The 12,831-nt window shown below is 39.9% G+C and overlaps 2 protein-coding genes across 3 annotated transcripts in view; one reads left to right on the forward strand and one right to left on the reverse strand.

Moving 5' to 3' along the window:
* On the reverse strand, positions 1-5,668 carry CEP19 (centrosomal protein 19). Of its 2 annotated transcripts, none has more exons than XM_061412082.1 (3): positions 5,580-5,668; positions 2,059-2,255; positions 1-1,353 (listed from the first exon to the last, which is right to left on the reverse strand). In XM_061412082.1, the coding sequence occupies exons 2-3, from the start codon at positions 2,186-2,188 to the stop codon at positions 992-994; spliced, it is 492 nt and encodes a 163-aa protein (XP_061268066.1). In that variant the 5' UTR covers positions 2,189-2,255; positions 5,580-5,668; the 3' UTR covers positions 1-991. The 2 variants fall into 2 exon arrangements, with proteins under 2 accessions (XP_061268066.1, XP_061268058.1); XM_061412074.1 differs by having other exon boundaries at positions 2,059-2,258.
* Positions 5,594-12,831, forward strand: part of PIGX (phosphatidylinositol glycan anchor biosynthesis class X) — a 24,402-nt gene continuing 17,164 nt past the window's right edge. The window contains exons 1-3 of the mRNA XM_061425583.1: positions 5,594-5,830; positions 5,888-6,080; positions 9,293-9,356. Coding sequence (XP_061281567.1) covers positions 5,594-5,830; positions 5,888-6,080; positions 9,293-9,356 — 494 coding nt within the window. The remainder of the gene's footprint in view (positions 5,831-5,887; positions 6,081-9,292; positions 9,357-12,831) is intronic.

Here is a 12,831-nt window from a genome sequence, read left to right on the forward strand (position 1 = left end):
TAATTTTTACAACTTTATTTAATGAGTACTAATTTCCTTGCAGAAAACAGAGGATTTCTACCAATTAAATAATATTCTAATATGAAGAAAGATGTATCTATACATATGTAACCGTGTACAACAAATATCTTCTCTTTGTAGATACAAACTCATGAATAGGCCTAAACTGGCAGTACTTATGTTCATTTATTATGGTATTATGGGTAGATTTCCTATTTTATGAAAAAACTTATTTATGAGAAGAGGTTCAGGTTTCAGAATGTCTTGAGTGTATATTTCCTGATACTAGGGCAGGGAGAGGGACCAGAATTCCCCTGCTGTCCATCAAATTATATCCATTTGCAGCTACAGAGCATTCGACAGGGGTTCTCCTCACAGAGTTAAATACATATAAAGATAATATATACAGGATAATCCTCTAGTAATCATCATGTCCTCCAATACTATCACATTATAATTTGCTTACTGTTCCTCAAATAAAATGTTCTAATTCCTATGTCTTTCCCAATCCCCCACAACATCCCTCTTTTTTTCTTCCCAATTTCTCTAATCAGGAATCCTACCTAAGCTTCTATCCAAATACTACCATCTCAAGGGCCAGCAAAATACCACTTTGCCACTGAAGGACAAAGTCCTTCCTGACTATTCTACCCTACAGTAATCTAGGTTCTGATCTTCTCGAGCCTTTATCAAGCATTTGGAACTAATCTTTTTGCTGCCTAATACCATTAAATTAGCTTTTCACAAGCTTTTGACTTATCTTCCAATTAGACTGTAAGCTCCTTAAAGGCAGATCCTTACATTTTGTTTTCCTATATTCCACACGCACCTACATAGTAGATGCTATACATATCCTGGTTTGGAAAAGTAACACTCAATCCAAATGTGACCTAATACGTACAGTGTTCTTTATAGATTTTTCTACAATCAATCTATGGTCTTGTGTAAATATGCATTTACTCAATAATTTTTTTTTTCCAGTTTTTGGTTATCAGAACTCTTCAGCTGACTCTGTGTCCCAGCCACAGGACTGTAGCTGTTCATCCTGTGGGAACTCCACTTCAATATCATAGACAAAATTTGGATCATCCTTCTTCTTCTGATTTTTCTCAAAAAGTTCATCCATGATGCTCTTCCTTTTGGCAAGTTCCTTGTCATCTAGTTTGTTCAGGTCTTCCTCAGGATCAATGGTTGTTTCCCGTTGAATCTGTTCCATTGTTTCTGCCAGACTCTGCCCCCACAAGTTACCTCGTAAAAAGCTGAATAACTTCTCTAGCTGCTTCAGGGATACCTGTTCCAGGTAACCCTTGTGTCGTGGATTATTCTTTAATTGTTCAGCAGCTCTACTGCAATCTAGGAGCAAGAAACAAAACTATTACACCACACACAACACCACAGACTACTGAGGCCCCTCAGATTACTGAAAGCATTACCTATCATTATAGTCAAGTAGCCAAGTGGCTTTTGGGAATGAATTAAGTTACAGACCTATTTCTTTACATCCAGCTTTGAGTGTGATGGGGGAAGGATCGATATATTTTTTATTTCTGTAACTTAAAATCACTTTGAGGAGATGTTAAGTATTTCCAACTGAAGAAAATGTCTGAGAAGAAAAAGTAGTATTACAGCTTTAGATATTAGAATTGGTACTAAGGAAATATCAAGACTACAAATTAAAAAACACATTTGGAGGCGGAGAAGGGAATTAATATTATTGTATAATGCTATCTCATTTAATCCACACTGCCCAGGGACGGAGGAGCCTGGTGGGCTGCCGTCTTTGGGGTTGCACAGAGTTGGCCATGACTGAAGCAACTTAGCAGCAGCAGCAGCAGCTGACCTGAAAGGATTATCAATTTCCTTTAACAGATTAGGTAATGGATGCTCACCAAGATTAAGTAATTTAGTCAAATTTACACACCCTCTCTGACAGTCATGACTTGAACCTTGGTCTGTCTAACTGAAGGCCATATCACTCCATTACATGAGACCCAAATCGTTCTTATAAACTGACTCAGATGACAGTTATGATAAGAGGCAAGATAAAACATAAGATACCTGAATACTTGGAAAAGTTTCGGACTGGCATGATGCGCTGGCGACTTTTCCCCTTAATTTCATTCTCGTAGATTAAGATAATAGCCGGAGGCTGGAACCTAATTCCACATTTTTTGGCAGTGCACATCATTCTCACATATACTTCACGGTAAATCAGAGGAAATCTGATGACAATGTGTTAGTCACATAATGACTTCCTGCTAAAGGGGAAAAAATGTTAAGTGTTGGGTAAATCACATCCCTCCCTGCTTTTCCTCCCGGGTAAATCTGGCTCTAGTCCAATTCTGGAGATACATGGTCAGTTCAAGCTCAGTATTTCAAGAGCTATCTTGAAAGTTCAGTTTGGCCCTGGGTTATCCTTAATCTGTAGAATCCCTGGTTCATTGAGGGATGTAGGCAGGTTCACACCTGAGCCTAAAATGCAGTTCAGTTTGGATCTCTTAGTGCACTGTACTTTTAACCAAAGACTGTAGGAACCCCTCCCTGACTCAGCCCAAGAATCAACTTACAGGATCTTTTTTTGTCTACCAATTAAACAAGTATGTACAAGCACCCTCAGTGCCAAGGTACTAAGAATTTTTAAACTCTTTTAAATACATTATGTCCTGACAGGTTCCCCAGACCAGACCTCCGCCTCCTGTACTCATTCTACTCATTGAGGTATTTTTTGTTTGTTTGGTTTTTCACTGCACTGGGTCTTCACTGCAGTGTCTGGGCCTCTCTTAGCTACAGTGCACAGGTATGTAGGCTCTTAAGTTCCCTGACCAGGGAGCAAACTTGTGTCTCCTGCGTTAGAAGGCAGATTCTTAACCACTGAACTGGCAGGGAAGTCCTTCATTGAGTTTCTTGCCTTTTTTTTCCCTCACTGAGTTTTTGGTAACTACTTATTTAATCACCTATCTTTTCCCCTTCTATTCTGTATGCTCCTTGAGGGCAGGAAACATGTCCAAAGTTCACCACACTATCCCCAACACAATATCTGGATTAGGTATTCCATTGTTTGATTCAGTGTATCCTGTACATTCTCTAAGTGTTGACAGTCTAGAAGTCTGATCAAGAAGTCAGACCTGATGCAGAATCAGCCTTCACATTTTCAAGGCAACAAAGCTTATATGGCTTTTATTTGTCTCACTACATGATGTTTTTTCAGTTACAAGAAAAAGTCATTTTAAAGGTTAATATTTTTCATTCCCTCTTCTCTGCTCTCAATGCAAAAATAATTATAGGGAATGCTTTAGATGTGACTATGGTATTCTCAGGAAGATTTGCAAATGTCAAAGAATCTAGAAGTAAAACAGCAAAGGGATGATACCTTCATAAATTCAGTTCTGCCAGAGAATCACAATAGAAACAGGACTACTTGATAGATTATTGTAGAGTTGGGAGGGGTGAGGAAGAAACTTACAAAATAATAATCATCCCTGATTGCTTCCAGTCTTTTTTGTAGGCATAGTTTTAATATGTTTTTATATTGATACATACTATTTCCTGCCTTTTAAATATTTTAAAAACTTATTTTGCTGAAAGTGAAGTTGCTCAGTCATGTCCAACTCTTTGCGACTCCATGGACTGTAGCCCAACAGGCTTCTCCATCCATAGGGTTTTCCATGCAAGAATACTGGAGTGGGTTGCCATTTCCTTCTCCAGGGGAATCTTCCCCACCCAGGGATCGAACCCAGGTCTCCACACTGCAGGCAGATGCTTTACCCTCTGAGCCACCAGAGTGGATTTACAATGGTGTGTTAATTTTTGCTATAAAGCAAAGTGACTAGTTATAAACATATATACATTCTTTTTTATATTTTTTTCCATTATGGTTTATCACAGGATATTGAATATAGTTCCTTGTGCTATACAGTAGGACCTTATTATCCATTCTATATATGACAGTTTGCATCTGCTAATCTCAAACTCCCAACCATCCCTCGCCCAAACCCCCTCCCTCTTCGCAGCCGCAAATTTGTTCTCTATGTCTATGATCTGTTTCTGTTTTATAGATAAGTTCATTTGTGTCGTACTTTAGATTTCACATACACTGTATTATATGGTATTTGTCTTTCTCTTTCTTACTTCACTTAGTATGATAATCTCTAGGTCCATCCATGTTGCTTCAAATGGCATTATTTCATTCTTTTCTATGTCCTGTCTTTTAAATTTAACAACCCATGTAATTTTGTCTTTAAATGCAAACTTAATGTCATTCTAAAATGCAAACTTATGTTATGACTGCAAATGTTTTGTTCTATGGATATACCATAATCTATATTATTCAGCTCTTACTGTTGGACTGAGAATTTTTATTCTTAGGAAATGGATCATATGTAAAGAACAGCTTTGTCAAATTATTGTATTCTGTCTCTCATTTGATGCAGTGATCCCATCCCACCCCTTCTTTCTTCTTTTCCTTCTCCTCCTCCTTCTCCATCTCTTTCCTTTCCTTCCTTTTTTTTTTTTAAACAAATACTTCCCCCAGTTTGCCTCACTAAAATTTGATAGTAAACTTTCTAGAAGATCCTAGTGAGCACAATATAAATTCCACACACTCATGTGACTGTATTAATAAATAATGCATGCAAGTGATGCTCAATAATGAAGTTTTATGACTACACTCTTTTCTTTCTTTTTAAAATTAAACTTTTATTTTTACTAAAATATTGTTTGTATTCTGTTTAAAATGTAACATAATTTTATGAGGCTCATAATAAAGAACTGCTGTCCTCTCCTGGTCCCCTTTCCATAGGTAATCAGTTTCAAGTCTTTTAAATGTTTCTTCCAAAATCTATCTCTATATTTAACAGCATGCTTATATTGCTATATTGAAGTTTAGGTAGTATCCAGGTGGCAGTAGTGGTAAAGAACCTGCCTGCCAATGCCAAAGACACAGGAGACACGTGTTTGATCCCTGGGTCAGGAAGATCCCCTGGAGAAGGAAATGGCAACCCACTCCAGTATTCTTGCCTGGAGAATCCCATGGACAGAGGAACCTGACGGGCTACAGTCCATGGGATCGCAGAGTCGGACACGACTGAAGCGAATGAGCTCTGACATCTCTCGTCTTTAAGACATCCATCCTAGGGCCCTCCATTCTGCTCCAATCTGCACCTGATACTCTTCAGGTCTGCTTACATATTCAATTCATGAAGACAGACGACACATTTACCAAGTTTTTCTTCTAGACATTAATACTTTCCTCCCCAGGGATCAATGACTGGCATATCTTGCCAAGCATCGCCCACAGCATCTAAGAATGTACGGATTTTGCCATCAGGTAGACGATCCTCTCCCTATCCTTGCCCCTCACTAGTGCAAGGCTGACTTTCTTATCCATAGAGAAGTACAGAAAATGCATCTTCTGCAGGTCAACGTCTAAAACCTGTCCACCAACCGTAGTGCACCTAGGAGCACTTAACTTTTAAGGCCAGGCAAAGCCTGGCGCTGCAGAAAAAGACGACAGCCACAGCTTCGCAGACGTGACTGTAGGGTGAATTCTCCGGCAGGAAGATACCTGCATCGGCAAATACCTGGATGGAGGAGAATGCCGGGAGTTCGGCTAGGCGGTTCCCAGGACAGCGTGCGGGGTTCAGTGTCAGACTCGGGGTCCACGGAGCTGTCCCAGAGCAACAGCCCCGGTGCACGTTACTGCGCTTGCGCCATTCCTTGCTCCGCCCCCAACCGTGAGGGCGAGGGGCGGGGCGACGAAGGGGCTGGACGACGGCCTATCGCTATCCCGGAACATTTAGGGGCGGGGAGCCGGGAAACTGCAGGATCGCAGGCGTGAGCGCAGCGAATCTTCCTTCCGGGTCCCAAACTCCGCGACAGTGCGCTCTAGGAGCAGTGTGAACCTTGTGCACGTTCCTCTGATCGCATTTTATCCCCGCGTGCTCTTCTGGGGCGCGCGTTCTCCGGCGTCCTGGCTGCCCCAGCGGTGGCCGTCAGGGCAGTGGCCTGGCTCCTTCTCTGGGAGGCGGCTGGGTTCACCTGCTCGCCAGCCACAACGTTCAACAACACCCACTTCGTCTCCGGTAAGGGGCGGAGCTGGGCCTCGGGAGTGGGGCGGGGTTAAGGTCTGAGAGGGTGGGGAGCACTCGAGGTTCCCGAGACCTCTCAGTTCGTCCCTTTGCAAACGTGCTTCTCGCGACCCTAGAACTGTAGGGTGAGTGAAAGTGAAGTGAAGTTGCTCAGTCGTGTCCGAGTCTTTGCGACCCCATGGACTATATCCCACCAGGCTCCTCCGTCCATGGGATTTCCAAGCAAGCATACTGGAGTGGGTTGCCATTTCCTTCTCCAGGGGATCGGGAATTCCCGACCCAGGGATAGAACCCAGGTTTCCCGCATTGTAGGCAGACACTTTACCGTCTGAGCCACAGGGAAGTAGGGTGAGTAGCAGGAGGTAAAAAACGAAGGCTGCAAGTTCCTGGAACTCCCACCGCCCTCGCCTTCATTCTTTGTGACCAGTCCTGGTTCTCTGGAGAGGCAGAGGCCCGTCTTTCTGAGGGACGGGCAGCACTATTACTAAAACGTTGTGAAGTACAGCCGTGAAGCATTTTGGGGTGCTCTTGGGATGCATGAAGCTCTGACCACTGCGGGACCAACAGAGCCTAAGTGCCCTGGGAGGTGTGAGAACCCTAATCTAGAGTACCTACACCCGGGGAGCGTGGGAAGGGGAGGACGACTAATTTTGTTTTACAAACATGTTTGATAATAAACTGGATTGTGCTAGGGTTTCTTTATGACTCTGGGCTGGGCGAGCGAGTCGATTCACTTCTTTGTGCTCAAGTTCGTGGGCAGAAGTGCTGTGCTAGGTGCTGTGAATCCAGCCCTCGTGGAGCTTGCAATGTAGTAGGGGAGATGGGTAAGTGCAGTAGTAGTTACAATAAAGTGATAACGTTTGATAGGGAAAGAAAAGTCAGAACACACACACCAGGAAAACCAGTACGGAAGCTGTCTTTAAAACCAGCATATTAGACTAGTATCTGTCAATCAGTGTAGTTCTGCTTTTGTGTGTTTACGTATTAGGTTCTCAAATTTATTTGAAGAAGGAATTATTAGGCCCAAAATAATTTTCGAACAACTGGGCTTATTGATAACTAAAGACTTTACAGCAATTTGTAAAGGGGGTCAATTTCCAGAGCCAATTCAGGCCACAAAAACCAAGTAAAGTAAAATTTAAGAATAAAAATCTTGAAAGTGAATTCAGATGCAACAAATTCATTTTGAAAATGGTACCTTTGCCTTAAAAATCATAAATAATCTAGTATTTGCTATACTGTTTGTAAATTAGCTTTTCTATCATCCCAAGATAAATGAAATTTACCATTTTCTAGTCTATACTCCATAGAATTTAAGCCTGTTAATCTGACCTTTTTTCTAATTTAATTTATAGGCAGATATAAACCCTTCCCCCACCTCTGTTAAAATTAAATATTGAAGAAATGTCTGAATTTTTACAAGAGATATTCTGTAAGTTATTTGTTTGGGAAAGGATGAGATAATTCTCCAAAGTAATTAAGGATTTTGTTAAATAGCAAGAAGAACTGAAATACCTTAGACTTTAAAAGTCAGGCAAATCTTACTTCTAATCAGTGACTTACCTAGTTGTATGACGTAGACAGTTAGTATTTATGTCAGAGTTTACTCCTGTGTTGGAGAAGGAAATGGCACCCCACTCCAGTATTCTTGCCTGGAAAATCCCATGAATGGAGGAGCCTAGTAGGCTACAGTCCATGGGGTTGCAGAGTTGGACACGACTGAGCGACTTCACTTTCACTTTACTCCTGTAATGGAGAGGGAAATGGCAGCCCACTCCAGTGTTCTTGCCTGGAAAATCCCATGGACAGAGGAGCCTGGTGGGCTACAGTCCATGGGGTCACAGAGAGTCGGACATGACTGAGTGGCTTCACTTTATTCCTGTGTACAAATGGCAGTAATTTTGCTGGCCTATTTCTCTAGATCATGAAAGTTAAAATACACCTGAAAACCCCAAGTAGAGAATCTGTCATATAAGTATTATTTAATAAATGTTATCTTTCATAGTTTCCCGCTTCCTTCCCTCTCCGGTATATTTCAAATGTTTCCTTTCCACTTCATTTTTTGGGGGTCTTCTCAGGAATACATCTAATGGAATTCACAACATACAATAGTGTATGGTTTTTCTGTGTTTGTTTTAATGTTCTCACACATTTCCAGCTTTGCAAAATGGAGTAAAATTCCATAGCAAGGTGCCTGGGCTGATTTGGTAATCATTAGTAGCTAATGGCACCCCACTCCAGTACTCTTGCCTGGAAAATCCCATGGATGGAGGAGCCTGGAAGGCTGCAGTCCATGGAGTCGCTAGGAGTCGGACATGACTGATCGACTTCACTTTCACTTTTCACTTTCCTACATTGGAGAAGGAAATGGCAACCCACTCCAGGGTTCTTACCTGGAGAATCCCAGGGACGGGGGAGCCTGGTGGGCTGCCGTTTCTGGGGTCGCACAGCGTCGGACATGACTGAAGTGACTTAGCAACAGCAGTAGCTAAATTTTTAAATTTTATGAAACTGACACTGAGTAACAGTTTTAATTTGTAAGTTCTGCATGGAGTGAGATTAGTGAAATTTTGGGTTATTCTAAGTTTATAAAAGAACCCTTTGAACCTTTGAAAAGTCTCCAGTTTTTGTCTTTTCTTTAAACCTTCTCATTGTCTACACACTGCATAAATGTACCTTCTTTTTTCTACTTGTGGATGATAGAATATAGAAGTTGCCAATTTGTATCTGATACTCAGTTTCAGTGAGCTAGGATTAAAATTGAGTTTTCCTGGCTCTTTCGCCGTTCTGTTCTTTTTGATGTCCAGTGATCACCTGAATAAAGTAATATAAATAACAAACACTTACACAGAGTGGGTGCTCTGTGGTTGACCCTGTTCCAAGTGCTTCTACATATATTAAATTCTCATGACAACTAGCAATGAGAGAAACTGTCTTCTTCAACGTCAAACAGCTATTAAGTGACAGACTGTTGTTTGAAATTAGCCAATCTAACACCAAAGTCAAGGCTTTTAACCCCTATGCTACACTAGAAATAGATTTATATATAGCACAAATTGCTTAAGTTTTAAGGGTGTTTGTTTTGTTTTAGGTTGGTTAGATTTTCCAATCAATTAAAGTCTATTCAAATAATTATTTTCTAATTATTTAAATATTCTTTCATTGAGTGTTTATTTTATTAAAAAAAAGTCTTTTCATTCTTACAGGCATAAGGGCCACTTGTTCTGAAATTATTTTGAGACAAGAAGTTTTGAAAGATGGTTTCCACAGGTATGTTGCCCATTGACTTATATCAAAATACAATTTCATGTAATTTAAAACCAAAAATTGATAGCTGAAACTAAATGGATAAACTAAAAAAAAATCACTTGCATTCTTAGAGTTATAACTGACAGATAAGCAGTTCATAGTTTGAAACAATGATAAAATAACAGTGGAGAAGAGAAGGAGAAAACAAACATTATTTACTGTACATATCTATTATTTATTTATATAGACAAGAGCTATATATACATATTCCATTTAATCTTCACAATGGTTGTAAGGTAGATGATACCTTTCTTGTATTTCAGATGAGGGAACTAGGGCTCAGGGACTTTAAGTAGAGTTTAGAGTGGTAGATCTCTGATGGAAATTTAGGACTATCATACTTCAAAGCCACAGTCTCATGTACAAAGATACCACCCTAAATCACTATTTCTGATTTACAAAACTTGGTTCCAAAGCCCAAACTATTTCCAAAATAGAAACTATTCTCAAAAATGAATATTGCCAATATTGAAGATATTTAAAAGACTGGTTAAAGTTGTGGAAGCTGTTCCATAAGCGATTCCCAAACTTTAAAGCCTCTCAAAGTGGTTACTTTGAAGTTATTGTCAGATGTTTGATTTATAAATTCTGATATTTATTTTTTAAATCATTTATGATTTTTTAAATCATTTTATGATTTAAAATGATTTTTAAGTCATTTTATACATCACCTTAAACTAAAATACCTCACTCTCCTCACTCTTCAATTTTAGGCTGCATGTGAATGGCTAGGAGGTATAGTAGAAAGAACTTGGTTTTTCTGTTTGTTTGCTTGTTTTTAATTCAAATAAATTTGGACTAACAATGTAGCTCTATTATTTAGTATATGTGTACCCTTAGTCAAGTTACTTAAGTCTTTGTTACCTTACTGATGAAATTAGATAATGAAAGTATTTCCTTATTAGGGTTGTTAGGATTAGATCAGAGAATATGTGTCAAGTTCCTTAATGTAGTGCTTGTCACATAGCACTACAGGACAGGATAGAAATTGCTGGTCTCTGGGAACTGTATTCTGGCGGGGAGAATTATGTGTACTTATAGTCCATGGGGTCGCAAAGAGTCGGACATGACTGAGCGACTTTCACTTTCTATTTCTTGTATAGAGTTACTGGATAAGTGGATCAGAGGATACTATAGTTGTAGTGTATTTGATTTTCTACAAGTCTTTTGGTGAAATTTATGTGTTCTATTTGTGAGCAAAATGAAGAATGTGAACTGGAAGGTAATACAGGTGAATAACTTTGTAAAGATTAACTAATACATCCAACATGTTTTGGTTGGTTGATTGATTGAATGTCATCTTGGAGGGAGGTCTTGAAGATCTCTGTCTTTTAAAATATATGTTTTTTCTGATGATAAGATGTTGCACATTCACTGTTGTTCTGTCGCTAAGTTGTGTCCAGCTCTTTGCAACCCCATGGACTGCAGCATGCCAGGCTTCCTTGCCGTAACTATCTCCTGAGTTTGCTCAAACGCGTGTCCATTGAGTTGCTGATACCATCCAATTATCTCATTCTCTGCCGCCCCCCTCTCCTCCTGCCCTCAATCTTTCCCAGTAAAATATTGAAACAGCCCTTTCCTTTCAAAGGGGGAGAAAAGGAAAAAATTTAACTGTTTTAGTAACTATACATTTGCATACTTTTAAGCAGCTCTTTAAGTATTACAAATGAGTAATAAACATGGTTGGATGACATCACTAATTCAATGGACATGAGTTTGAGCAAACTCCAGAAGATAGTGAACAACAGGGAAGCCTGGAATGCTGTAGTTCATGGGGTTGCAAAGAGTCGGACACAGCTTAGCAACTGAACAACATGGAAACCACAATATATTACCCTACTTATAGCACAGCTGAAGATGGACTTTAAAATAAGTTTGAATGTTCGTAATTGTCAGTGTATTGACTATTATGTCCAGTGGGGGCAAAAGCTCCTTCTCTGCCACTAAACAACAAAACCTATGTAATGGCTAGCAGTGATTAAACAGAATCACAGACACCTGATTTATTTCAGTTTTGTTGATAAGCTCACATGTCTGGGGGACATGATTCATTAAATGCACTTATCATTTTTCATATTCCTAAAACAAGATGGGTTTACATTTGATTTTTCATTCGAAAAATAATAGGTCTGGCTATATAGTTTAGACGCTATTGATGTTCATTTTTTCCCCTTAAAGATACGGGACTATTTTCTTTTGAATAATTTGTTAAAATGTGGAACATACACTTTAAATATAGATACTAGGAAAAGTTACTGTTAGCATGAATACTGTGGCTAAGTATAAGTATCTTTAGACTCTCCTTCTAAATAAAGAATGTTTCTGGAGTGTTCCAGATCTTTTTCATAGAACTGTAGATTCTGATTCACTTTGGGTCCAGTCACTTGTCTATGTTTCTGGTGATGAGAAATGATTCCCCTTAATGTGCCAGTGAAATAGGTGAACACACAGCTCTCATTCTCTCTGTCTGTTTCTGAAATATTAGTAAGGGACACATACATGTTATTAAAAATGAAGTTCAAGACACTTAAAATAATTCTGTATTAGAAACTTGACTCTATTATAAGTCATACTAAACTTGTTTAATGCTCCAATTCCCCTGCTAACATTTAGAAAGCAGAAGAATATTCTACCTAACCACTGACCCGTGGTTGACTGTAATGGGTTCAGTAAGGTCTGCTGCTCTTGCTCTGGCAGAATTTGGTCCTGGATTCTGTAGTTCATTCCTTGGCAACTTTTTAGCTATTACTGTGAATATTTTATTTACATTCATTGTTGTTTGAGATGATGTCTTCGTGAATACCTTGTCATTTGCACAGGACTGTGCTTCCTGGAAATCTCAGCCCATTTTTTCTAGATCGACCTACTTTCCTGGTAAAGTTATGACAGTGTTAGGACTCACTTCTCTCTGAAGTAATTTAACCTAGTTTTTTGTTCTTACAAAGGACTCCTCATTTGCAATCCCTGGTGGCTCAGACGGTAAAGCGTCTGCCTACAATGCGGGAGACCTGGGTTCAATCCCTGGGTCGGGAAGATCCCCTGGAGAAGGGAATGGCAACCCACTCCAGTATTCTTGCCTCCCCTGCCCCAAAAAAGGGGCTTGAAGAAATATAAGTTGATTCCCTGGTGGCTCAGACGGTAAAGTGTCTACCCGCAATGAGGGAGACCCTGGTTCCATCCCTGGGTCGGGAAGATCCCCTGGAGAAGGAAATGACAACCCACTCCAGTACTCTTGCCTAGAAAATTCCATGGATGGAGGAGCCTGGTGGGCTACAGTCCATGGTGTCGTAAACAGTCGGACACAACTGAGCGACTTCACTTTACTTTACTTTTTATGCAACTAATGGCTGCCGGTACTCCTCTGTAGTAATTGTTGCTAGGCTGTGATAATCATTCTTGACCAATTGTATCCCATGTCCCACATTTCATGCAGCTT

This window comes from Bos javanicus, chromosome 1 (assembly GCF_032452875.1).
Source record: "Bos javanicus breed banteng chromosome 1, ARS-OSU_banteng_1.0, whole genome shotgun sequence".
Classification (NCBI taxonomy): domain Eukaryota; kingdom Metazoa; phylum Chordata; class Mammalia; order Artiodactyla; family Bovidae; genus Bos; species Bos javanicus.